The sequence below is a fragment of the Anguilla rostrata genome, chromosome 17, assembly GCF_018555375.3.
Source record: "Anguilla rostrata isolate EN2019 chromosome 17, ASM1855537v3, whole genome shotgun sequence".
NCBI lineage: Eukaryota > Metazoa > Chordata > Actinopteri > Anguilliformes > Anguillidae > Anguilla > Anguilla rostrata.
Genome location: NC_057949.1, coordinates 11028471 through 11055918, shown reverse-complemented (window position 1 = coordinate 11055918; position 27448 = coordinate 11028471). Strand labels below are relative to the sequence as shown.

At 42.1% G+C, this 27448-nt stretch overlaps 1 protein-coding gene across 3 annotated transcripts in view; it reads right to left on the bottom strand.

Moving 5' to 3' along the window:
* The window catches only part of baiap2l1b (BAR/IMD domain containing adaptor protein 2 like 1b), a 32312-nt gene extending 14960 nt beyond the window's left edge, over nt 1–17352 (bottom strand). The window contains exons 1-4 of one of the 3 annotated variants that reach the window (XM_064314409.1): nt 16913–17352; nt 11154–11229; nt 10727–10813; nt 440–501 (exon numbers count right to left, since the gene is read on the bottom strand). In XM_064314409.1, the coding sequence (XP_064170479.1) occupies nt 440–501; nt 10727–10813; nt 11154–11229; nt 16913–16963 (276 nt within the window). In that variant the 5' untranslated portion in view covers nt 16964–17352. The remainder of the gene's footprint in view (nt 1–439; nt 502–10726; nt 10814–11153; nt 11230–16912) is intronic. The other 2 variants (XM_064314407.1, XM_064314408.1) reach the window with 2 other exon arrangements.
* Between the last annotated feature and the right edge of the window lie 10096 nt (nt 17353–27448).

The window sequence follows — 27448 nt, the reverse complement described above, 5'->3', positions numbered from 1 at the left end:
TCCTCTCTCCCACAGTGCATATTTAACTTCAGCATGTTCTTCAGAAATCTTGCTGGCATCTCTACAAAAGGCCTAAAACATCGACTCTTTTGTGTGTAACTGTTTTACAACATAACAGCAAGCAGTGCCTGCCCTACCATATGAGAATGTGCTACAGTATCTATCCCATGGTCACTGATAAAAGAGTGGGCTTTACTGCTGAATCACCACGGCAACAGTGTCAAACATATCAAAGTTCGGGGGATAAAGTGTTGCCAACCTGGTGAATTTGTTGCCAGATTTATACCCCTTTTTGCTTGACAGATTTACTAGCACTGGCCACAGTATGAAAAAAGAGTTTCCCAACTTTACAGACAAAAAAGAAAATGTCTTGATGTCGAAAATGTACTTTTCTATTCATTTTTTGGTATTAAGAAACCCAGGGAACTAGAACACTCACATTCTCCTCTAACTCTAAGTGGATCTTCTTGTGCGCTTCAGAGATCTCCATTAGCACAACACCTGAGAAGATAAGAAACATCAGTGAAACACTTAAAGAACATTTAAATAACATTCCCTGTGCAAGCATTATTTCAGTCGATTGCATGGAGATAAAGATTAGGATCGGATGATCGGCAATCAACTGGAACCACATAATCTATTCACCCACAAGACATTCGTAACTTGAGTATCATTGTACTGCTATCTTACAGCACAGAACATGTCCTACCACAGTACTGTAAATGCCCCTTAATGAAATTGATGTAGAAATAAAATAAACTGGAATGTATCACTTCATCAGTAGGGAGCCAGTACTCTCCATGTTAAGAATTTTGAAGAAATTCTGTTCCATGCTTCTCCTGTCACTTGGGAGACGTTCCTCAGAGACACCAAAGAAGGAAACGCTGACTGTACCGAGCAGCACAGGGTTACCTTCCACCTTCTGTGATTCACTCTTCCAAGAGACCGTTTTCCGGAAGTGCCCTTCTTTAAGCTGACTAAACGCATGATTCATCTTATTTAAACAACTCTCGTTTCTCTTAATAGCCAGTTTTCAAAATAACTGTCAGAAAAAGGTTACTGCTGATATTATTACAGTGTAATGGCATCTATTGCAAACTACTTTAAGATTTTTTTCAACTTTACAAACAAACAAAAAAAAATGCTTGAAAACCGTTTAGACATTAGTGCAGCTCCTGTACATTGCTGATATTTTGAAAAAAAGACGATTTCTCCAATATTGAAAGCAAAATTATTTAATACGAATGCATATTTTGACTGGTAGCATGCTGAAAATGTTCAGGGATTTTCAGGGAGTGTTTTCAAATACTTACTTGCACATAAAAAAATATTTTAATTAACTATTTGACCCAGGTGAGTGATTACAGCCTTTATGCACCCTCCCACCCGGGTACTAAAGCAGTGCAGAGGAAGAAGACCCACATATCCTCAGACCACAGGATTTGCACTTTGCCTGCGGTTCAGCCTGTTTTGTTTAGCCAACATATCATTGGCCCGGACATTATGTCTCTAGGCAACTGGGAAGATTATAAAAATATGTCTAATGAGGCACTGAGCCAGGTGACAGGAGCACAGTTTGAAGTTCTCTCAAGGTGATCACCTGTTTGCCATATTATCTTTACTACACAGCCTTGCATAACAAAACAAGTCCAACACTGAGGTGGCAGAGAAGGTCATCCCAGCCCCCAATGAATATTTGCCTGGAATGGTCTGCCAATGGTTTAGACTTGAGTCTATGATACATCTGTTGTAACAAAAGGGTTATTATTGTTCAGGACTAAAAGAAACAGGGTAGCTTTGACAAATAATTTATCATTTAGATCAGGACAAGCTTGCCATTTTAAATTGTGAGGATAACCACCAGGTCAACTGTATTTGTCAAGTGAAAATAAAGGCACAGATTCTGAGTGCTCCACTTGGAATTTGAGCCTGCAATCTGAGTTACACACCCAGCATTGTCCCCCATTATACTCTCATGTTGTACACACATATATCTTAAAATGGTTTACGTCGACCTGTTATAAGGCCAACCCAATTCGAGCATCCTTATTCAAGTGGAAAACCAACTCCGCAAATCTGAACAGAGGTTAATGTCATTAATGGAGTTTGTCCTGACTAACTCCACCCTTAGAACCTGCTGTGTTATCTCTCTAAGAGCTAATAGGCTTTAGCTGGGGTGTCTTTCCACCTGATCACCACCACCATTTCAAATCCCCTCCCTCAACTAACTTAATATAGATTTTCATTGCATATAATACGCATTGCATATAATAATGCTTTTAGTGCAAATAAATTACTGCATCTTATATTTACTCAAGATAACTCTTATCACCTGACAGTCTCCCATTTAAAGTTTTAAAATATTCTAATATTGGTGGCTGCTCGGTAGCTTTCTCTGTAAAAGTGTGAGCACCAGGGTCTCGGATCAAATCCGGCTCGTACCAGAGCCGACTATGCCCGGCAGCCCTGCATGGGTGGTGCCCAATCATCGCCCAAGGGATATATGAGAGGGATTTGGTTGGTGGGGATAACAGTGGCCATTGCTCGAGCGATCTGGGTGCCCTTGGCTCACTCTCTGTACACGTGTATGATTGGGTCTCCTCCATCCTTGCTCTGAACATGCAGCTAGTAGTCTCACATTGTCTCATACTGCAATGTGAAAAGAAGCATCTGGCTGGCACCATGTGTTTTGTAGGGGAGCCATTCATTATTTTCACTCTCCGAAGCTGGCAGCAGGGGGCTTATATGAGCACACTTGTACATAGTTTGTGAATCGGACATTCCAAATTCTGGATTAGAGATGCAAAATCTATTAAGAAAAACAATTCCTGGTTATTTCCAGTTAAGATTTCTACTGGCATGATCACACTGACTTTTAACACCGATGTAGGCTGTATTAATTGCACTGACAGGGTGTAATGGGTATGTGCTGTTGCATTGCCTTGGATTCATTGTGATGACCAGATCTCTGGAGTGAGATCACAAAGCGCTGACTCAGGACTCCAGCACCTGCTGCTCAGATGGCTGAGTCAGAGGAACACCAGTGCAGTCTGTATCACATTGTATTAATCACAGAAAAATGTTTGAAGCGAAGTGTTATTTTCCACAAGTAAGAAACTCACAGATCAAATGTAATGGAATTTCCCATTAATAAAAAAAAAAAACTGAATTCACATTTGTTTTTCGCAAAGACATGCCCCTACATTACACAAAATATCATGGAAAACTCAATAACTTAAACCATAACAATTACATATAGCTATTCTTTCCAGAAACAAATACTTAAAGACGTCATCTGTCCAACTTGGTAAAAACAGGAGCAGTGGTATTCCTGGACGTAACTTAGTTCTTCTCATGATGAGCATACAACCAGCAGGAAACTAACTTTTTTGTCCACAGGCCACAGTGGCTGGTGTACCCCAAAATTCATGAGCCGATTTCAGTGATATACCAGACAACTACGTATCCAGAATAGAACAGGCCTTCCAGATAATGGGTAGTTGTTAAACTTACCACTCACAGATAAAGGTGGTTGGTGTTAATTTCCCACCCTGCATACAATCAGCTAACAACATTAAGTAGCCAAAGCTAAGACATCAAAAATGTGAATTTACACGATATATGTAACGTTATATACATTTACATTTAGCTAGCTAGCTATATCAAATTAGCTAGACAGTTAGCTAAGTCTAACTAGCCAGACATGAGAGTTGCCATGAAGATCCTAGCTACTAAAAAGCTGTAATTAGCTATCTAGCAGATAGCAAAGAAGTGGTAGACAACCTAACATGAGTAAAACTGGCTAGCCATATGGTTTCACCCTTGCTTTACTGGATCTGACACGTTATTTACTTGCCAATTTCCTGCTTGCCACATCAGAGTCAGTGTATGACAGAATGGCTACAGTCTGAAGGGTTTACATTTGAAGAAAACAAAAGGAAGCCTTCAACCCACACTGTCTGTTCCTAACTGGGAAACATGGTGCAGGATCAGTAATGCTATGGGCAGCCATTTCATGGCGGTCCATTGATTCTGTATAGTCGTATAGCAGCCAATGAATATAAATCTATGTTATAAGACTAGGTGCTCGCTGTGGTTCAAACAATGTCCCCTCATGGTGTCCCCATATTCCAAGATGGCAATTCCCACATAAGGCACTGTTCAACTAACTCAGAAGTACGTTTCCACCTTCATCATCCTTCAAAGAACTGGAGGCATTTATTCATAAAGAATGCCCTAATATCCAACCACACACAGTTCAGAACTTGTATAACAGCATTCCAAGAAGGACTGAAGCTGTTCTGAAGGCAAAGGGCGGCCCTACGTGTTATTAGGTTACTCGATATTCATGCATTAAGTGTTTCCAACCCTGTACATACAGTAGAAAATAATTATAGACATCCCATCCTTTACTCTACCCACAAAATTAAACTAAAGGAAGTTCTTCTCTCTCTATATGAGTTCTGTGTCATTATTTACACCCATATGGTGTTGCTTATTATGGATACTGCTCAGTCTTTTGTACAGTACCCAGCGGGAAATAATTACCTGATTGACATGAGAGACCTAAAATAGTCTTAAAGAAAAAGACGCAGGATGTAAAAAGGTGTACATTGTGCTGTGGTTCACGTCTCATATTGCAACTGTAGCCATTCAAAGGGGATTGACAGTACCTGGGAAAAAGGGTCACATTACTATTTAAACATGTACTGGGGTAACTAATTATGCTGCTGTGTTACTTGTGGTCATGCTGTCTTTAACCTCACTGTTACGTACCCTGTCAGTGAGCCTGGACAGGGTCAGAGTGAGTTACACCGTCCTCAAGTCAGATGTGGATCCCCCAACTGGTAGTCACCTGATTCCTATAGGTTTTAGGTGAGGGGGTGTGCTTACTTATTCTACAAAACATCTTAAGCACAGGTGTCAAACTTCAAACCTGGGGGGCTGCAGTGTCCGCTGGTTTTCGGGGTGTTCTTGGCACCAGTGGTCAATTTAAGCCATTGATCGGCTAATGAATCCATATACCTTGTTCTCAAGGCCTTAATTGGCAGCTGATTGAAAGGAAACCACAAAAAAACCTGCAGATACTGCGGCCCTCTGGGAATTGTTTGACACCCCTGATCTAAAGTCTGAAAACAAACAGTGAAATCCTCGCTACCTAGCAACTCCTTCTGGTCTATTGTAAATTGCAGTAAATTGCGGGGCCACATATGAAAAGTTTTCCTCTGACTCTGCTCTATATCTTGACTGTTGTCTGCAACGTGTCAAGAAGAAGCTGGTGACACCACATGTTTCAGAGACTGTGGTTGTCTACACTCTTCTGAATCGACAGTGGGGTTTCGCAGCACAAACGCAGCTGCTGGCGATTGCACATTCCACATTGGGGTGGGGATTGAGTATACTCAGCCCCGTGTTGGGCGCCAAATTTATTATTTTAAAAAGTCCATCACTTTTAGAGTATGCACTGCCCCACCAATCGACATGTCATATGGATGGATTTATCTGCTCACCAGCATCTATCATCAGCCCTGTTCAATTAACATAAAGATCTGCGTATCTGTGCAGCATCTTTGGCGAGTCAATGTCCGTGAGCAAGCAAGCATCGAGTTCTGCCAATCTTCCAGCAGCACATCTGGTGTGATTAGAGCCGTCGCTCAGGAAACAGAGGTGAGCTGCTGCCTGTTATCTTTCCCACCGTCAGACACCTCGATCAAAAACTCCTTTCATCTCTCACCGCTAGCGCAGACATTCAGAGCAAATCTCTCAATTTCACCACGATCAGCAGTCCGTCCAACTATTTCAGACTGTGATAAACCAGCCCTGGTCAGAAAGCAATAAAGCAGTGATATTAAATTTATTTGAACATTATTTATTCATCCAGCACAGTGTGTGACTTGACGTGTGAGTTAACACAGGCATGACACAGAATGTTCATGCAGGACCCAACACAAGAACCGACGCTTCTGGGCTTTTGTGGTGTTTCGGGTGTGCCTTCTTGGTGCTTCAAGCCCACACCTGGCCTTTCTAATTCCCTTTGGTCCTCGTCAAGCCAGTTGATCAAGGAGTGCAGTAAGTGTCAAGCCAAAGGCTACCATGGGTGCCTCGCTATCATAATACCGACATCTTTCAATGGTAGCACGATGCTAGCATCAGGGAAACAGTGTTATTATTCACTCCAAAAAATCTCCAGCTCATTATTCAGGCCCTGTCCTCTCTGGACCACTGTTACTCTCTCACTGCTTGTGTTCCAGAAGCTGCCGCCTAGGTACTGCTGCTGCTAGTCTCGTCTACAAACAGCCAAAATACAGGCATGTCACGCCTCTCCCCATCTCCCTCCCCTGGATACTGGTTATGGCCCGAGTAAAGTACAAATCTATATTCCTAGCCTGTGGTGCAGCAAGATGGACATCATCATTTTATAAAAAACTACAGACAAAGGCTCTGATATCGATAATGTGCAAATATCTTATGCAATCTAAAATGATCAATAAACGCAAAGCCATGATTCTAATACTGATGCAAATACAATAATTATTTGAAAACAACATTCAATCTTTTGCAGCTATCCTTTACATCACAAATTAAATTAAGACACATAATATTTGTACAGTACATGCAGTGCTTGCAGAGAGCTTGCACATTTTGATGCGAAAACCATTACAAGTTGATTGCAACCAAACCGTGTGCCAAAATAGTTTGTGTTTAGCTGAATCACACAAGAACGAATGGAATCCCCACTGTTCTTAAATTGTTTTCGGTTGACAGGTCCTACTGCCCTACCAAGTCATTACGCACACGCAGTATCTATAACACTGTCACGTTAGAGGGCAGGTCACACCTCCACAGCCTGCAATGACGTGACTGCGTTTCTATAACAAATTCAGTCACCTGATGGGGAAACGGTATAAGGTCACAGCGCCTGAGGTCGCCAGATTTGTGAAAGGGATCACTAGGCACACACAGCTGCACTTACCGTGCCGATCTGTTCTGAGCAAGCTCAATTAGAAAAGGATTGTATGGTCTACTGAAACCCTTGCCGCCAACCTGCCAAGCCTGTTCCATGAGCTCCGCGTAATGCCACACCCACTGCACGTGCTGACCCCAAATGAAACCGCACTAAGCCTATGAACCAGCCAGTGTGGCTGGTGCAGCACCGAGGCATGACAGTGTGTTTATTACAGTGCTCCGTTTGTGGTGTTTACACTGACACACTGATTCGCTTGTGTTGTAATCAGTTCCTAGCTCACTGTGCACGGTGCGGTTCAAGTCGATCCTTTAATGCCGTCTGCTTAATAAATAGCCTATATGTAAATGTCAATGGAAGCAGTTTGATTCAGGAGACTCGCCAAATGAGCAGCTTGGCATCAACAAGCCCAAAGGAATGGTGCACCTGCTGGACGGTCTTTGGCTTTCCTTTCAGGGAGGATTTGTGGGATCTGTAGTCCATATGCTTGGGACCGCGGGACTAAGTGAGGGAAGGCCCTCAGAGTTCCCAACCAATGAGAGAGAAAGGAAACAACACACCAAGAAAACCCCACCATATAATGCCCATGAATATGAAATTTTATGGGTGCCTGAGGAATTTTTTTTAGGAAAAAATAAATTGTGCTTCCTACCATTTCTGGACTACATTTTACATTGTAATATTTTAAATCATTTTTTTCTCTTCAGCCCAGAGCAATTTACCTAAGGGATTTTGTCCTGATGCTGTATCAGCTAGATGAAACATACGCTATGTTTGCATGACCGTACTCTACAGTCTTAATGATCTCTTCATCTTAATTTTAGCCCGTATATGTTAGCCATTCATTTGTAATACAGTAACAATATACCATTTCCAAACAATTTTATCGTACAGTCAACGGACCCAAAACGAACACACAGATTAGTCGTGTAAGAAGGTCAGATGGAGGAGATCCTATTGCGAAGCTCATTCAGATTGAGATTGCAAGCATGCCTTTACAAAGCACGGCAGGTGTTTTATCACGGGGCAGTGTCAATATTTCACAACCATATGCCCTAATCTCAGGTATGTGTGGAAAACAGGCAGGTAAAGTCCAAATTCTTTCTTGTGTTATCTCTGTTTCTGCGAGGAATGTGAAAGTGTGTCATATTTACAATAGAGTGATGGCTGGGCTTTTTCCTTATCTCATATTCCTGAGCCCAAGTGCACAAGAGGGCCACAAGACAAACGGTTTCTCTCGGATAGAAGATTACAGAAAACACAAATACATGCATCCAGACAGACTCAGATTTTACCCTCAGACTAATCCAATTTCCTGTCCTGCTCTAACATGTCGTAGCAATTTTAACATGAGGAGAGATATGCCCAGTTGTAATGTGTTAGCAGAATAAAAGCTTTGCTTAATTAACATTTAAAAAGTTCAGTAGGCTGCATTTTGTACATATCTTGTGTTAAGGTGGGGTAACTGGGGAGGCACAGTGTTACCTGTGCTCTGTTTTCAAAAATGCAGCATGGCCGATTCCCTCCCCAATTTGGAATGTGCAGTTAGTGATTTACAGCAATGTCACATCCATGTAGCAATCTCTACAGCCAATTCGATTCAGAGGGTAGACATCCACTGTTCTTCTTTGAAACATGTGGTGTCGCCGGCCTGCTGATGCTAACAGTGCAGCCCACAGGTCAAGCTCGCACAGAACAGAGTTGGAGGAAACGCTACATGTGCATCTTCGGCAGGCAGACCCAGGGCACGTGTCCAACCGAAGGGGTTTGCTACCTAGCAATGAAACACGGACTGTGAACAAGCTGAACCCTCTTGTCCCCGGGCAAACTGATTGCCAATTGTGCATTGCCCCTGCAAGGCTGCACAGTTAGCTCTGGTGCTCTCCGGATCATTAACTGTGCTTTATATGATAGCGCTTCCTTTTTTCTATGTAGAAAGTTAACCTAGCAGCTCTCACACAGCCTACACTGCTTGGGCGGGCAGATTTAGAATTTGTCAAAACATGCACAGCTGGAAGCCTGAATGCGAACGAGGAGGGGAGCTGCTGAAACCGATGATGAAGCGGGGGGGTGGGATGCTCTCATTGGTGTCTGCTGTCAGGACCAATAGAAAACCGGGGGGGCGGTGGGTATTGTGGTTGTTATTGCTATCAGAACCTTTGATGGACTGGGCGCTTAGCTATCTAAACAGATTACTGACCGGTGGTTGAGATGCAAATTCAGAACAAACTAACAGTAAATTCTTTCAATCCCTGACCCGACATTACATTATCTGGTCGAGACCGCAAACTGGACCTGTACAAATAGTTTGAACAGGCATCTGGCGACCCTATAAACTGCTAAATAGGCGCTGCACAAGACATGGCAAACGCAGACATGTAACAAGAGGGGTAGCCAAACTCTTCGATAGCTGAATTGAAAGCTCCAACTCACAGAATATCAACACAGACCCTCAGTAACCTGTCCTGTCCAACAACATGGGCAGGGACTGATGTGACATCACTGTGCATTCAATGCTACAACGCATTCAGTGTGACAGAAAATTCCTGATGCATAATGCCAGTGTGACACAAGAAACCCGTACCCAGATACTGCTATTGCTCTCAAAACAAACGCATTAATGTGAAAGTATTTTGATTGCAAACAGACCAAATGACCCAGCAAATAACCTCACAGAACAAAAAAGTTTTCACAATAAAATGTGCTTTTGGAGGTGTAGCATGCAAACGCAGTTGATCTGTACGCTGTTATACAGTCCAGTCACTCAAAAGCAGTGGAGGAGAGGGTGGGGTAGAAACAGAAAGGAGAATGGCAATGGAATGATCATTTGAATGACTCATTTACACATTGCACACCAACATTTGCATGAAAGGGCATTAAACTGGATTATGCACAAGGAAATAAAATACTAGCATGCATCACTTCCCCTTACAAATGAATGGACATACTCAGTAAAATGTCCAGTGTTAATAAATTTAAAATTTAACAGAGTATAAATGAGACCAGTAGGGACCACGTGTACTCTGTAAGAGTTGATTTAATACTGAACATTTAACTGTTTATGAATTTCACATAACAAATCATGAAATGATGTATTGTGTATTGCGTATTGTGCTTAGTGCTAAGGTGTGACTCAGGTATGCTGAGGAATGCTGTGAGGTCAGAGGGATACTATGCAACTCCTGATACTGAGCATGTCTTCAGCGCCTGATCAGTGTGCAGCTGCAGCAGTTTTTGTGCAGATTCTCCCCTGCTTTTTCTCATTTTCTCCATGCCTAGACATGTTTACAGGCCTGTCTCCTTCCTTCCACATCCTCCATTAATTAATAGCACAGGTGAACTTGTGTGCATATCCCCCCAAGCACATGCTGCCAACCTAACCTGATGATCTAGCAGCTCAGTTGCACAGCCGTTGGCTTGGAGGACTGCATGTCCAGGGGACACGCCAGAGCACTGAGTGCCAGTGCTTCAGCCAGACGCAGCACTCAGGATGGCAGACCTTCAATAGCCTTAAGGGTCTTACAGATTCACTACACAGGCCTGTGGTCCATCTCTCCCATGATTGTTCCCAGGCTTTATCTAACTAATCAAACAAAGCATGCACAATAATACCTGATCTCCGTGTTCAGTTTCTATCTCCTGAGGAGGGATAAAGAAGAGGAAGAGGAGTAGAACGGGGGAAGGAAGGGGAAGGAGGAGACAGGTGAGGAGGAAGAAGAAAAGGAGGAGGAGAGCTGGGTATCTCCTGCAGCATATTCTTACCCAGTTCCCTGGAGACTGGTGACACTGCGGCATTCTCCCCTATTTTTGACACGGCCTCAAAGTACGTTTTTCCGGCAAGGTTCATGGCTGTACGTGGAGAAAATTCATAAAAAAGATTGTGTACCATCACAGCATGACTTTGGCTTATTTACATTCCCTTAAAATGCTATTTTAATGTTATCTATTACACTGTAGTGCACCTGCAATAAATAGCGTAGTTGTCAGTTTTCCTGAACATTTTTGGTGATAATTTTGGCAGTTATTATCATCAATGCTAAATTCACAAATTAACAGCAATTTAACATCGACACCCCCACCCTGCTCCGCCCTCCAGTCCATCCCACCCAAACAACAGCTGGAATGTAAAATAATTAGTATAAGTAGTCTGCTTTTCGGCATTCCGGAACAAAAAGCTTGAACCACTCACCACCCACTGCCTTCTCATAGTTTTTTCCCAGGGTGACCAGGTTCCGTAGCCCGGGGTTGAACTGTTCCATAACATTCTGGGTTCGGTGGGAGGAGTGGAGAAGAGGGAAGACACAAAAAGACAAAAGAAGAAAATAAAAAAACCATATCAGTCATCAGATTAAATCTTTCTGCCTCTTAAGATCTCACAACTGAGTGTGAACAGTCCTGGCAATATGAAGGTTTCTCACTGTCAATGACAGCTGGGCTCAGTGGGCTCACTACACACGTACTGCCATTGTACACCATGTCATTAACTCAGTATGTGTATGCACCACCTTAATTAGCCTGATATTACTGCTTCATAAAGTATTAATTAATGAATTTGGTGCTTCCTCATGGATGATGTAAAGTGATGTAACCCTTGTAGAGCAAAAACATCATTTAACTATTATTTAGCCAGACACTTCTATGCACAGAATATCAATACTCTTAAAGGGCCTTAATAATATTTTCTTCTTCCTGGTGGCATGGGCAGGGACCGATGTGACATCACCATGCAGTCTCCTAAGCCCTGCCCCTGGCCTACTGGTAACCATATCAACTCCTGACTGGCTTTTGTGACTGGATTGTGGGTGGAGCCAAATTGGACTGGAAACTGAACTGAAGGAGGCGGCCTGATTCCACTTGGCAGGGGAGGGGCATTAGTGACCAAATGGTAATGAGTGGTTTAAATAGTGATAACACCAAGTAGACGTCCCAGACGTGTTGCCCTTTCCAGTCTGTCCCTTGATTAATTTATTTATCCAGTTGAGATCCCTGCTCATTTGAAGTTATTGGAATTGGACTGGTCTAAGTGCTTCCATTATTTTGTCCCTCAGTGGATTTTACTTGAATGTTGACTTGGCTCATTGCCGAAATGGCACAAAATGAAAATATTGTATTACTTGCCTCAGGAATAATTTGCCTGATTATGAAGTCGGAATATTCATTGTTCATTGCAGAACAAATTCTGACATAATACAACCTTTTTGTTTTAAGAGAGTAAGAATAATCTCTGGCCCAACACTAAATAAAAAAACTTGGCTGTATATCAAAAAATTTCTCAAAATTTCAGGACTTAAAATGTGTTTCATATTGTTCTTTCTTTGTCAAAATAACCATATTGTCATTTAGAAACTGAATGTCACACAGTGTTGCACAGTGGACATTTTCTGAAGGGAATCAAAAATCCTGTCAGAACTAGAAAATACTGCATGTTCTGGGGTTCATTTGCAAGCACTGATCAGAGATCTGTTTTATTGAATAGGAGCAAGAGAGAGGCAAAAGAGAGGCAATCTCGGTATGACAAGATTCAAGTGTATCAGGCCAAATGACAGAGCACCATGGGCACTTTACTTCAATCACTTGTTGTTGAATAAAGCACTTCCCTTCCTTTTTTATGCATGAATAATTAAACAAATAAAACAGAAGATCATCAACCAACATCCATGGCACAGATGTAAATACAAATAATTGAAAGTTGAACATATATGTGCTTGAAGGAAAAAGAAAATACAGATTTACAAATATTTAATGACAACAATGATCATTTGATGCATAAATAAGGAATGTTTTATTTTATTAAAATTAAAATTATTTTTATGTAGGTAAATTGCTTTTCATATCGATGAGGACGCCACGGAACTTGTTTAGGGTACCCCAAGTTCATGCATTTCGGATTTCGAGACATTTCGCCGTTAATTGTGCAAAAGCACTGATCCATCAATGCATACCATTAAAAACGACAACACGGGCAAAAACGAAAAACGCTAGAAACGTGGGTCTAGCGTAGTGACGTCATCTTTTGTACAGGACAGGACGCCTTTTTGCTTTTACCAAGCACGCACGCGCGTCCTGTGAAAGGTAAAGAGTGTTTGATAGCAGTTTGGAGGAATGCATCCGTTTCGAAGTTCAGGTAAGTTTTCTGTGTGAAATATCACAAACATCCCCCTTTCTACACAAGATGAAATACAATTAATCATATGTCTCTAGAAAAAAAACGCATTTTGCAGTGCAACATGTCTACCGATTAATAAGTCTAGACAAAAAGTTGGTATAAATCAAGGCATTCACTAAAACCGCGGCTACTGGCCTTAAAGTTACAGCGAAAGTAAGCGGCTTTATGAAACTCATAGATTGTTGTCACTAATTGGAACTTGATAATTAGCCTGCGTTTGAACTTGAAGTGAAAAAAAAAAATTTTAATTTCAAAGTTATCATCAGCTAAAATATGTCAGTTGTAATATTCGAATGAAACGAGCTGGGTTTATAAACGCTCGATTGGTAGGCTATTATATTCTCAGACCGGGATTTAGTTTCTTCTTTAAACAGGCATTAGTGCGTTTGAAGTGCAATGCGCTACTACATGTCGGTAGGCATGCTTGCCCTACTCGTAGCTCTGTCTGCACATCCTCATTGTGACCAGGAATCTGTATTTCCTGGGGCTCGGTAATGCAAACCGCCTAGGGCAGTTTTCAGGTGCATTCCCTGCAATTCCCCTGGCTTGTGGAAGAGGTCCGAACGATCAGTCAGAACCTGACGGCCTATGGCGCATCACATAGAAGCATTCTCGTCAAAGTATCGTTCATTTAGTTTTGCACAGGTATTGTTACACATAAATTACTAATAAAATTGTTCAATAAAAAATTAAACAATAATAAAAAATTTTAAAAATCAAATATGGGTCCAAAGAATTCACCATTTCAAACAACCTCCTGAACACACTCCCAGCCAGTCCTGGGTCAAACAATTTTTTTAATACTTCTAACACGTTAGGCACCAGTACATTTCCTGCAGCCTACTTTTTTGAAAGAACATCCAGTTTTGCCAATATTCTCAACAAAATTATTCTGTGTTTATAGTTTTGTAAGTAGCATGATTTTACCAGCATCTGAAGCTTTAAATTATATCATTTTGAAAAAGCATTTTACTATTGAGTTTATACCTCTGCTTTTGCTCATTACGCTCTTATTTTATGATCTGGTGTGAATGCGATTGGTTTGAGGGGGGGGGGGGGGGGGCATATTCCTGGAGATTTTTACCCAATGCTGCATCCTAGCTGGTAGCCCATTGCTATCCCTGCAACATACGCGGCCACCACTGCTTCATTTTAACTGCGGTGCATTAACTGAGTAGCGCAGAATCTGTAAAAAATGAATAAATAAAAACCATTTTCCCCATAAAATAAATTGCTCAGGATAAATGAGGGTGACTGTTAGTCCAGGCTTCCTGACACTTCTGTTGTGCGTGTTACGGTAAATGACATCAGGGCCTGTAAGTGTGTCACAGAGTTTGAGTGCTGATCCAGGATCAGTTTAGCCTTTTTTCTCATAGAAGATGTTGACAGAATATTGATGGGCAAACCTGACCCTAGCACAGCACCCATACTCTTTAGATGCTGTATGGATACGTGCCAGGTGTTAAGATTCACTAACGATCATGTGAACTTATTTACCACATTGTAAACGGTGCTTGCTGAAATTCCAAAATACCTATCTCTGTCATTTAGGCTACTCTTTACTGTACTGTTAGGTCGTTCAGCTTCAGCACAGAGGAACTTCAATCAATGCCTAAATCTCTCAGAAGGTATTGGGCCAGTAAATGTTTCATTTGAGTGGATGGAATTTGTCCTTTTGGGTTAAAAATGTTCAACACCCTGTGAAGAATTTGACCATTATAGCCTATCTGCAAAGTGCTATAGGCAGTGATATATATTTTCTGTTGATCTGTTATGTTGTGGTGTGCTTTAACTCTCTCCAATGGCAGCAGTAGTGTAATGCGCAGACCGTTCTGCAGGGCAAGATGCATTAAACCTGAGCTGCTTCCGTATCTACCTATATGCAGTGTATACCCATATAAAAGCACAATGTGCCAAACAAAGGGTATGCAAATAACCACAGATTGGGGGGTGTAATAAGCAAATGAATCATGCACCATGACAACAAACTCTGCTCTAAGTGGGAGCAAAAACGGATTCTTAATCATTTTTAAACTTTTCTTCGAAACAGAGTTATTTTGAGAGAGTCCATAGAAAGTTGCCTCCTGCAAGCAAAGTTTGATTTCCCCCTATGAACACTTATAGTTATAACTTTGTGTTTAATAATCAATACAACCTTAAGATTAGCTTCCAGAAAATGGAGGCGAATTAAACATGAATATATATTTTTTGTTTGACGCCCACTCGTGGCTATTTTCCCCTCTTATTTTCCACATCATAAACAGCGTTGGCTGGAACAAGTCCCAGAAAAGGAACGAAAAATCTCCCTGTCATTTCCTCGTTACTTTCAGGTCATTTAATTTGAGTGCATCAAGACCTAAGATTAACTGACATTTATGGGCAGATGAAATGTATGAAATACTTGTGAACTTTATGTGATGCATAACAAGACCAGGTTAAAACCTAGTATATGGCTGGACCTAACACATGTGATCCATCCGACCAATGGTGTAACTTCATCAGTCACTCACTCAGTCAGTCACAGACATCCGTGTTTGTAGGGCTAACACGCTGTTGCAGTCCAGCCAAAAATTTGAATGTATGTAAAATAATTCCTTTGCAGTAAAAATGTCTAAATTTGGCTAAGAGTTGTGGAAAAGTTGGAGCAGTAGCCAAGTGAGGAATTGAAAATATGTGGGAAAGCAAAAATGATGTGAGTGGTAAATGCATACCCCCAACATGCTCTCTCTCTCTCTCTCTCTCTCTCTCACACACACACACACACACACACACACAGGGAGAAAGGGAGAGATGCATACGTATTACATATGAACAAGAAGAAAGTAAAAGTAGAATTGCATATCCAATGCATTCTCAATGGTGGATGTGTTGCCATTCAGGCGATTCATTGTAGCTGGCTGGCCTACAGTAATTAAAATAAATGAACAAATTATCTGTAATCTCATGATTAATTCAGGATGTGGATCTATGTAGACAAACCAGTTATCATATATAAAGCGTGTGTCAGATGCTTTTAAATACTTTTATTTCGAAAGATAATCAATAATGTATTTTCAGCATTACGGTTTTGATGTAAGAACTTCGTTTACTTTTTAAAAAACATTTTGTGGACATAATTGAAGTGTGTTAAAATCTGTAGGCTTACCAATGAAACAATCATAAGCATCATAATTTGGCACACGTCCCAAGTCCAAGATAAAGAAGAGTCGCGAGTAGCACGAAACAAAACGGGCAACACAAAGTGGAATTTCAGCTAATTGTAAAATATTTCACTTTCCATTTTCTGCGGTAGGTGTGCGCGTGACTATTTGACATGGGAAGACTGGCTTATGACAAATTCATGTATTTCTTGTCTCGCGTGCTGTTACTGGGTGTGCCACGGACGCAGTGAAAAACACCTGTAGCCTAGACAAGCCACCGCCGAGGCTACAAGTTAGGCACCGCGGTCAAATACGCTCCCAAGGGACTTTAGGATCGCAGTCGTATTAAAAAGTTATTGTATTTTCGCTAGAACTTCGTTCCAAGCGTTAGTCGCTGGTTTCCATAAGTTAGGCTACAACTAATCAGCCGAAACTACCCCGTTGTCTCGCTTCTTAGTAAATCCTTTTCAAACAGATAGGACACTTTTCATTCACACATTTGACCAAAGAAGAACCTGATTAATGATATCAAAAATGAGTGGCGATAAGTTACAAATATCCCATGCGGGCGTTAATTGAAATGAACCCCATGCAATTAAAACTTTTAATCCAGAGTAAAGTAGGACAACATTAATCGCTTACCTTGTATGTACTTTCGGTGAGCTTGCTGACTTCTTCTGGATCCCTGGACATGTTTATATCCCTTTAAAGGTTTATATCCCTTTATCCTATTTCAAATGAGGAACAATCCGATGGGTTTCTCTCCCAACCGAAATAAATAAAAACAGCCACCACCAGACGAGTTGTGTGGGAACATCCAAGTCTTAAACGGTGTAAATCCCTACATAATAGCCTACCCTGCAAGTGGGGTTGAGTTTGCCTCGTTTAGGATATTTACCTCTACCCAATAAAGTATGTATTATTTCACGAGGCGACCAGCAGCAAGACTGGGGCAAGCGCGCAGTCGTACGCCTACGGGCAATGCGGATCGAGAGCTGAGCTGTCAAACGTGTGCGGCAGTGCGGAGGCAGGCAAAGGTAGGCTCCACCACCGACGTCACGCCTGCCCCGTTGCAGGCTCAGCGTTATGAAAGGCGAGTTTACACCGGTCGGATGCCGGGGTAGGGGCGCTCCCCGGAGGCAGCCCGAGTTACTCTCACCTGTCCCGAGCTTCCGGGATGCATGTGATACCTGCTAACGATCAGCAAGCAGCATTTTGTTCTTTGGGTGTAAATTAATGTACTTAGATTATGATGACTGTAATGATATGCCCTCGGTTAATCTATTTCAGTGTCTTTCCCTCAAAAAACTCCACGAAGATCTTGAACAATTTAAGTTCACACACGCCTTCGTAAAGTATTTTTGGGAACGACCGCCAAGCTTCTTATGCGCTGTACGTTTACTTAATTTTGTTCCAAGATACATTTTGACAAAGATAATACGAGGCTTTAAAAAAAAAAACCCAAGCGTTTCCATGGAAACCACAGCCACTCATTCAGTTGTTTAGGCTACGTTGTGTGCAGAAGTACGGTGGCTCTGAAGTGCAAAACACAAAAATAAAATGCGAAAACTTGGGGCCCTGAAATGCAGATGCAGCTTACCCCAGAAAGTGACTTATCGCTTTAACAGAGCTGCTAGTTTTGAGTGTTGCACTTCATGACCACCAGTTTTCGTTTTTGGGTTTCTTAGCACTTTTGTTTGCCATTTAGACAGCACCTTATGGAAGTATCAGTGTGCATCGCCAGGCGTCTTCATGCGGACTGTTGGTATTGCAGTTCATATAGCGCCCTCATGTGGCTTTACATTTACAGTACAGAGTGCATTTATATAAATTCCTGAGGTATTTCATTAGAGGACCATGAATGGTCAGAGGTGGACAATCCAGGGGTCAGAAAGTAAAAGTCCTGCCATGTATTGCATCCACCCCTGAACTCAGCCAGCTGATTTACCTCTACTTCCTGGCTGAAGAATGGTGCTCATTAGCAAATCCAGGTGACTGGAACAAAATCCTGGGATGAACTTTTACTTTCTGAACCTGGATTCTCCACCTCTGTGAATGGTTGTCATACTTCTAGTTCACAATGTTGAGAAAATAACTCTAGCTTACTTATTGGCCACTGACATCTGCACATACATTTTCCAATTACTGCCATGTTCTTTGTCCGGATTTGAACAAGCTGTGTCAAAAAGTAAGGACTTTTGGGAGCTATGATGTAAGTAAATATATTACATGGTGTATGGCATATGTAACTACGGCATTATGCTCAAGTGCAGGCTGTGATTTTCTGCACACCCCCGAGTACATTTGCATATGTAGCAGACACTGTTATCCAGAGGGACTTGCAAAAGTGCATATGATAAGGTTAGGCAAAGAACAGAGATGGTACCTGGTTGTCAGTGACACTGATAGTAACAGTCATTGCATAAACCTACAAAGTTGTATTAACCCTATATTGTTAAAGTACCAAAGTAAACGTAAGGAGGAGATTGAGAATACCGTGTTTTAAGCAGCAAGTGGACTGAAGGTATAGTGTTAACTGTAGCATAAGTAAGGGGTTTTCACAATTCGGCCCCAAAGTATTTGCTCAGAGTTGAGGGTTTTGTTTAAATAACGTGTAGTTTAAACGAGTGATTTATGTATGAGAAGACTTTTGGCCTAACTGTTCAGGCATATGTCACGCCCTCTCTACAATGTGTTCTAGGTAGTGTGTAAGTCTGCCTTTGAAACATTACCGTTGCTTTTTGAAACCACGTAGTCAAATTGTTCATACTGCACTCTGACTTGCCTGGTAGTCTGTACTCTCCTGTGCATTTGAGAACAGATGCTACTGAATGTCCTGGCACATAAGATCTGCTTTATTGAACCCCGTGGGGTGATTTGTCCTCTGCATTTAACCCATCCTGCGAGAGTACAGCGCAGGCGTATAGTTTTGGAACATGGCACACGAGTCTACTTTTTAAGCGGAATAGTGCTCCTTCACAACAACTGAGGATGGATTAAGGGCTGTGTAACATTCTTCACTTATTGATGGATTCAACCCACTCCAAAATGGTGGTGGGGGTGGATAAACAGTAAATATGAACTCCTTTTTTTTTTTAAAGTGTTTTGGACCTCATGCAGAATTTCTGTAATAAAGAAGAATGAAAATGGACTATAAACTTTGCATGCAATCTCTTTTGGCAAATTAGTTTTCAGGCTGCAACAGAAATTGACTATTAAAAAAAGATTGTGTGGAGAGTGGTTATTTCAAACTGAATATGTAGTCAGCAGTTTTACTTCCCTCCTCCAGGGGGCGATCAGTGCTAAGAAATGTGCTGTGTCCCCAGAGATCCAACAAAAGCCGTAACTGTGTTTTAATTATAACTGCTGAGGCTAGGATCAGTGGAGAACCCCTTTCACTGATCTTTGTGGAAGGATATTAGCAATACCACATTCAGGAAAATGAGGACTGTGGGGTATTGAGGGCTGCTTGTGCCTATTTGATGCTGCTGTCTGCATTGATGTGGCTGCCTATCTGTGACAAAGCACTGAACAATGAGAGGAAACTGGGTTGCTTGTCAAAAGGATGGCAGACAGGAGATGCGTGTGTGCCCGGGAGTGCCAGTGGCGTGCAGTCGCTCCAGCCCAGAGAGCTGTGAACCCCCTACCCTCTCCCCTGCCCCCTCCCCCTGCCCCTGCCACTCTGCCCCCTCCCCCCGCATTCACAGCAACAACTATGGTGCTGCTGCATCTTTTAATCTTTTATTTAAACTAGATCACATACCAGCCTCCTCACAATCAGTCTCTCTCCGGGTTTTTCTTTGTGTGTGTGCGCATTAGTGCATTTCTGTGTGTGCGTGCTTGTATTTGTGTGTGTGCAGTTGTGCATGCACATGTAGGTGTAAGCGTCTGTGCATTTTTGCACGTGTGTGTATATTTTTGTACTCAAATTCATGCACTTGCGTGCGTGTGTGTTTGTATGTGCACATTTGTGCATGCTTGTGATGAATAATGGTAGTGAATCATTTAATACATATGGCTCACAGTTCTTGTGTGCACATTACTTGAAGTGCATTTTTTGCTTTAAACCACCAACATGGAAAAGCCCCTATACCAGCCATTATAACGCCATCGTGTCATTAGGAGCTGCTGTAAGTAGTTCATTGTTACAATCCTCTCCATCAGTTCTGCAGAGTACAGAAAGCGTGCGCTCCTCTGAAACGTGATGTCGGCTGCTGCTGCTGCTCTTCACTCCGCAGTCTGCCAGTTAGGCTCACGCAGACATCGAGTTGGAGGCGCGCACTTCGCGCGAAGCGTGCGTAGGCAGACGTCGGGCGCCCGATTGGCCGGCGGGATTGCTGGTGCACAATGGGACGCGGATGTCCCGCCAACAAACCGACTCCCTTACCGGGTGACAGCACAACTAATCATGCATTTAGCAGGCCGCTGGCTGACGGCACACACCGGAAACAGCACTGTAACAGGATGCGTCACCTAGCAACTCTCAGTGTTTCTGCGCTATTTGCCAAAAGCTCCATCAGTAGAGCCCAGAGAAGGTTGGAAGGAATGGGGAGTATGTCCTCTTCCTAATGATAAACTGTTTCTAATTACAGTGCCCGGGCATTAAGCAGTGCTAATACCAATTCTGATTTGGGTCCAAACAACCAGTGGTCGAAATTTGGGTGCGATTCCCCAGGTGGTGCAATCATCGCTGTGTTCAGTTTTAGCATTGTTTTTCTCTTATTGAATTTGTGAAGCATTTTGGGCTACTGTGTATTATTTTTAAAATTGATTTATAATAATAATAATAGTAATTATTATTATTATTCCTGGAAACTGTGTGTGCATTCCCTGTTCATAACTATCACTAATAACTCCCCCAAGTCAGATTTTCCACTGATACAAATGAACCAATCATGCACAAGAATCTAATTATACTTCAGTCATTGGGGAGTGCATTTTCTGCTGACGTGTTATAAATACACACAGATTTTCTGGCCCATTAACAAAGTGCACACGTGCCAAATTTAAAATATTTTGAAAATATTTACTTTCCTTTCTGTACCTAAAGGTAACAACAGACTGACTGATAGCACTGTGAAAAGGTTCATATTTAAACTAACATTTCTTCTTCACGATGATCTTATGTTAATCCCTTTGCAGATGAATTGCTTAGCCCTGAAACACCTGCCTCAAAAATAAGACAGAAATGTATGTGTGTGTGGGATAGGCATGACTAATTCTATCTTACCCTCCTTCAGAAGATCTGAAGGCAGACCTTTGGGTAAGGTTTGTTTCCTTGGTTTGATGTAGATTAGTCAATCACTGACCCTTGGAAAGGGTCCTTCCATTTTTTCAACCTGTCCAAATATTGAAAATATCAGTTGAAATATCAGTGGGAGAACATTTTAATACAGGAAATATATATATATATATATATATATATTTTTGGCTGTGAAATGCATTGACCCTGAGCCCTATTTTCTCTTTGCCTTGCCTTCCTGACTGTTTCTATGGTTACCCATACCTGCAGGGCCAGGAAGTGATAGAGGCCTCGCGCTGGCTTAAGTGAAAATGAGGGGTTGTGGCAGTTTGAGATTGGCTGGCATTGTCAATCGATCAATCTGCTGACCAATTAAATCAACGATCCAATAAAATTTTGCATTTTGATGTGCTCCCTGCAACAGGGAACAACTCTGCAAAGTGGAAAAACCGGAAAAGTGATGTCAGGAAACAAGATATGGTTTAGATCACGCAGCAACACAACAATCAAGAGCTATGGACCATACTTAACGACCTATCATAAACTGAGAATGTTGCAGCATTTGGACGCGTCTACAAATATAATTGGGCTTCCTATTTTTGGAGGAATGTACAAATGGGACATAAAAATAAGTTGTAAAGCAGAAGCACTTGTATCCTCCTGTGATTCAGTTATTTGGTTTTGTCTCTGGTCTCAAGAACCATAAATTCTACTATGCTGAAACACACTAGAATGAACATTCAATAATAAGAAAAGTATTATCAATGCAAAATAGTTTTGTCATCCAAAACAATTGTATTATGTAAAAAATGTAAATACATAAAGCTAAAGTAAGCCTGATCTTAAATCTTATAATTTTCATGTTCTACTGGAGATGTGCGCTCTACCAACTATGTGACACTGTTAACACAGGCAAAAAATCAATCAACCTTGAAAACTGCTGCATTTTCAACAGCCCTGTCTGGGACCCCAGCCTGGTTTACAGGGTGGAGAGGTCCTTCCATCAATATGCAGATGAGTTGCAGACATCACACATCAACAAACGCGCACGGCTGCGGGTTCCTAGTTTGTACACTGTCCTCCTCTGTAGCCGATGTTGCTAGTTATCATGGTGGAAAGTGGCGTCAGTAATATCTCTGTGGTGAGACCGTATATGTAGGAGCTCGAGGAGCCTGATCATACACAAGATGATGTCATCATGGAAGATGGCTCGAATAACAAGTCAGCGAATGGTAGCCGTAATTTGCCTGGCAAAGTGTGTGTTGCTGCTGGTGGTGTTACATTACGGTACATAGCGACCTGAGCGAAAGACATGGCTAACATATGTAGCTTATCAAAAAAAAACTTCAACTCTTTTCTTGTTTTTTTTTTTTTCTTCTTCTCATTAAATTCCATATTTGTATATCCCCTGTTTCTAGTGATGTACGAAAGGTTGTCTGAAACTGATTCATTGTTAATATTGCTTTGGGGTAATGCCATTGCTGTCAGTACCCCACAGATGTTCATCATTGCAAATTCATGGTATTTGGTGACTCTTGGCTTTAAACTGTTCAACTGGGTCTTAGGAGGATTATAATTATGGAGGGAGAATTTAGGCTGTGGGCAGATGAGGAATGTAAATGCAAATCTGGAGCAAGACAGCCCATCTTTAAATCAATGCATGTGGAATAAAATCAGTTGCGTGCTTCCTCAGCAAGATGCAGATCAAGTGGCTTGCGAGTGCTCAGAAATCACAAGGCAAGAATGCAGAAGAACTAGAGCAGTCAAGAACAGCACTGTAGAACAGTGTGTTTGTTTGAACAGTCTTCTGTGCCTGTAGACATCTAATGTCTCCTGGTCATTGCGCTTCATGTGTTTGTGTTTCATCCAATTTTACAACCAGCTTTGCACAGCTTTTTGCTGTTGCAACTCCTGCAGCCACATTTCGAGATGATATTGTAAGCAGAATGTTAGGAGCTGGAGAAGATGCATGCAAGAGCGTTTATATTCAGATCCGGGAAAAATCGGACACCGACTACGTCCAAATTTGATTTAGACCATATTTGGACAAATCTCATCTATATCTGCTTTCTTGTGTCCAGGTGGGCATTTACCAAGAAACTGGAATATGTTGCATTGTGACTGATGTAGGCTCCGTTCACACAAGAGACTTGCGGAACAGTCAGGAGGAGGTTTATAGAAGGAGCCCAGTAGAAATGATTCTTAATGGAAAAGCTGCTGATTGTATGCTTTGTTCTTGGCCAATGAGCTCTTTGAATGGAAAGAGTTCTCACCATCCCATGGCCAGACAATGGCAATGGCGATCAAAAGAAGTCCTGATGGACAAGTTGGCCGTCTATTCACAAATCTCATCTCGGGCAGACAATAGCAATCGGTAAAAATTGTGCATTAGAAAAAATGAAATACATTTTAAAAAATAAAAAACCCTGTATGTCCTTCAAGAGACCAGACTCCTAGTGCCGCCTGTGTGCTATGGACTGTTAACCCTGCCAAGACCTGCACCCAGACCCTGTCACTGCAATAACAGCTGAATGGGAATTTGCTTCTCTGTTCTTCCTGTTGTTATCTATGCACTTTAGTACTTATTTTTGCAATTTTGTTCTGTGGCCTGATCAGTTCATTTGTTGTGTAATTTTGGCCTTAAGTCTCAATTTTTCTTTTTTTGCCCTCAAACTTTCTGTAGTATCACTTTTTTATCAGGGTTATTATTGGTCCTATTTGTTTCAAAGTTGGTGCATAGCTTCAGGAGACTGAGATAAACAAACGTACTATAAACCAACCCAATGGCATGGCTCCTATCAACAAATGAATGTGGAAAAACTGCATAATTGGTCAGAATTTCTTCACAGTTCCATCATCATGAAATGTTGTAGATGTGTTAACCAAAGTGGTTTGACTTGTAATCCAACATTTCATTGAAAACAGTCAATATGGGGCCACAATTTTTTTTTTTGTTCCTGTTGGCTCATTAAAGGTAGCATGCTGAAACAACAGGCATGGCTCAACAACAAATACTTTCATATGACTCTAATTGGTCAAAAGGTAGCGCTATAATCACTTCACATCTAATAATTGAATAAAAAAAATTTAAAAAATCATAACTTTTGGAGAGCTGCAATTTTCAGGACGTGTCAGCAGAACGGAGACTGATAACTTGTATGCTTTCCTGCCTGCCACTGACTTCGAAGTTGACCCAGTCTGTTCATAGCAAAAACTCAGAAGGACAATGCTGTGATCCCTCAATGGAAAAACCTAATAGAGTTGTTATATTCTTTCTGAGACTGAGAGCTTGGACTGTTGTGGTACTCCACCCTTGCAACCCCATTCACCACCCAGCACTCTGAACTGGGGTGTGGCCTAGTGTTCAAGGATCGGGCCTTAGATGTGGAAGTTTAGTCATTTGAGTCCCCAAGTTACCATCTCTGTCATGAGCTATCAGTCACAACAGGATGGTGCTTATGTCAGTAAAACCCTTTTGAGATTGATTAAAGGAGAGATGAGTCACGCTATTGATCCCACACATGGACATTTGTCAAAGTTGATCCCACAGCACTGATTTCCGATGACCTTCAGTCATAAGGATATGAAAAGCTGTGACATTAAAACCTGAGCAAACAGTGCATGGAAATGTGCATATATGATTGGTCAAATGATTTGACAATGAAATCACGTCAAATTCTGATGCTTTCAACATGATGGCATATCTATACATCAGTCTGGTGACTGTGTGCTAGTGGATAAGAATCAGGCCTTTAAAACACTGGGTTCATGCCATTATATTTGTCTTTGTCTCCTCGGGACCTCCTTCGTCCTGATCGGGGATGATTCACCATCATTAAGGACTTTCCAGTCTGGTAAAACACCTTTAGATCCTCTGGGGGATCTAGGAGGCTCCCAGAGGATCCTTCAGCGAGTGTGAGCATCCTTTGAAGAACCTTTTTTTTTCTTGAACATGTGATGTATAAATGATTGACCAGTTGATCAATTTCTCCACCTCTGCCACGTATGTATTTGATGTGGCTTCAAACTGTTGCTTGAAAGAGCAAGGACATTCCATTTGGCTAATAAACATTTCCTTGATTCCTCCTTCCTCCTGTTTTCTCTTTGCATCCTCTGGAGCTAAGGAGCGAGGAAAGGATGAGAGGAGGTAATGTAAGCGATTGGAACGAGCTGAAGGTTGCCAGTTCAAATCCCAAAGCTACCATCTCCAAGACATGAACAATCAGCTAACAAGAAGCTGTCAGTGCAATTAGTGTTTTTTATGATCTCACATATGTAAATTCAATTTCCACACTAATTAACATCCATGGCAAAATTGCTGGAAAAAGTGTTTTTTCATGCCCTTGATTAATAAACATTTCAAGAGGTCATGGCCTAACACAAAATTAATCATAACTTACAAATTGCCTATCCAATACTCACAAAGCCTTTTCTTATTTTTTCTGTCTATCTATCTTGTCTGTGTTCCATCATGTTTTCTCTGTATCTGTGATGTCTGCTTGGAACCCTCTTAGTTGCTACTTGCTGCTGTATATTTTCTTTTATATTTTCGATTGTCCCTAACGTCGACTATCCAAACCGTGGCATGGCTACTGCAAGTGCCGACCAGACCGCTTTTGAAGTAGCTTTACACCGGCTGCTTTACTTCCTGTGATCACGTATTTTTCACAGGATGCCGTTGTTTGTTGGATCCCGCGCTGGCGTGGGAACTCTTGTTGGAATTCAGCCGCTTTACGCTGTGGGTTTTTGACGTGCCTTAATGAACCGTAGGGGGGATAAAAAGAATTTCCTCGAGTGATTCATCGGCCCGTACGCGCTGCTGGGAAGCGTTGGCCGGCAACGAGGCACAGCGTTTCACACTTCAAAAGATTTTCAGTTCAGGCTGCAGTAAATCACGCTGAATTCAGGCTCGGCTTTACAGAGCGTTTGAAAATCGCGAGAGAAAAAACAAAATCCCCGGCTCCTTCTTCTTCCCAAACGCAGCGCGCTCCTTTCTCTCCGACGGAATGTTGTGTAACCGGGCCAACGCATTGGCATGCAGCGGCTCACCGCGCGGCGAGCCAGGGGTGAGAGGAGGCCGGCGGGAAAACCTCCCGTTAGTTTGGGAGTCTCACGACATGTGTCTCTCTCCCTTACCCTCTCTCTCACCCCAATTATCTTCCTCACCGGCGCTCTCTCCTTCTCCGCCTCTCTCACGTCTTTAGGAAACGTGAAAATGTGGCGTCGGTGCTGACGGGAAGCTGGGGAAGGGGGGGGGGTTTTGTATACGCAGGTGCAATTTCACCAAAGCCGCCAGATATTTATGAATCGAACACATTTGCATTTGCTTGTTTGTGTCCCTGCACATTTTGGCAACCAGGAGAAGTCCTGAAACGCACAGTAACATTTGATTACGGGACAGCAGGCCTTATGGAATAAGGCACAGAACCATGTACTCCTCCAGCAGGTCCCGCTGGCCAGGCCCACCGGTTTGGGAATCTCGGCTTGCTTTCTGCCGAAACCCCCCTGTTCCACAAAGCGCCGTGTGGGTGATCCTCAGACTCCATGAAATTATTCCTTATTACACTTGTATTGTGCCGTTTAGGATCTCTCAGCTCTTCACGGTGGAAGAGGGAAGATCTCAGCTCTACCACTACCTCTACTCTACTCCTATGTGTAGCCCCCAACTGGTTGATTACCTGGCAACCATTTTGTGCCAGAAAGCTTAGCACATTCCAGGTGAGGTAGAGAGGAATGGCCTTTGTCTGTGTGTCATGCTTTCATGCCATGTTCACATGCCGCTGATTGAGTGCGTGCCTTTTAAAGCTGCATGCAGTCACAGAGCGTCGACCACGTTCTGACATTCCCAACACTTGATGTATTGTGAGAGGCACGTGAATGTAAAACCATCTCATTTATGGAGGGCGGGAAGGGGGGGAGGTAACGTTTGACTTTAA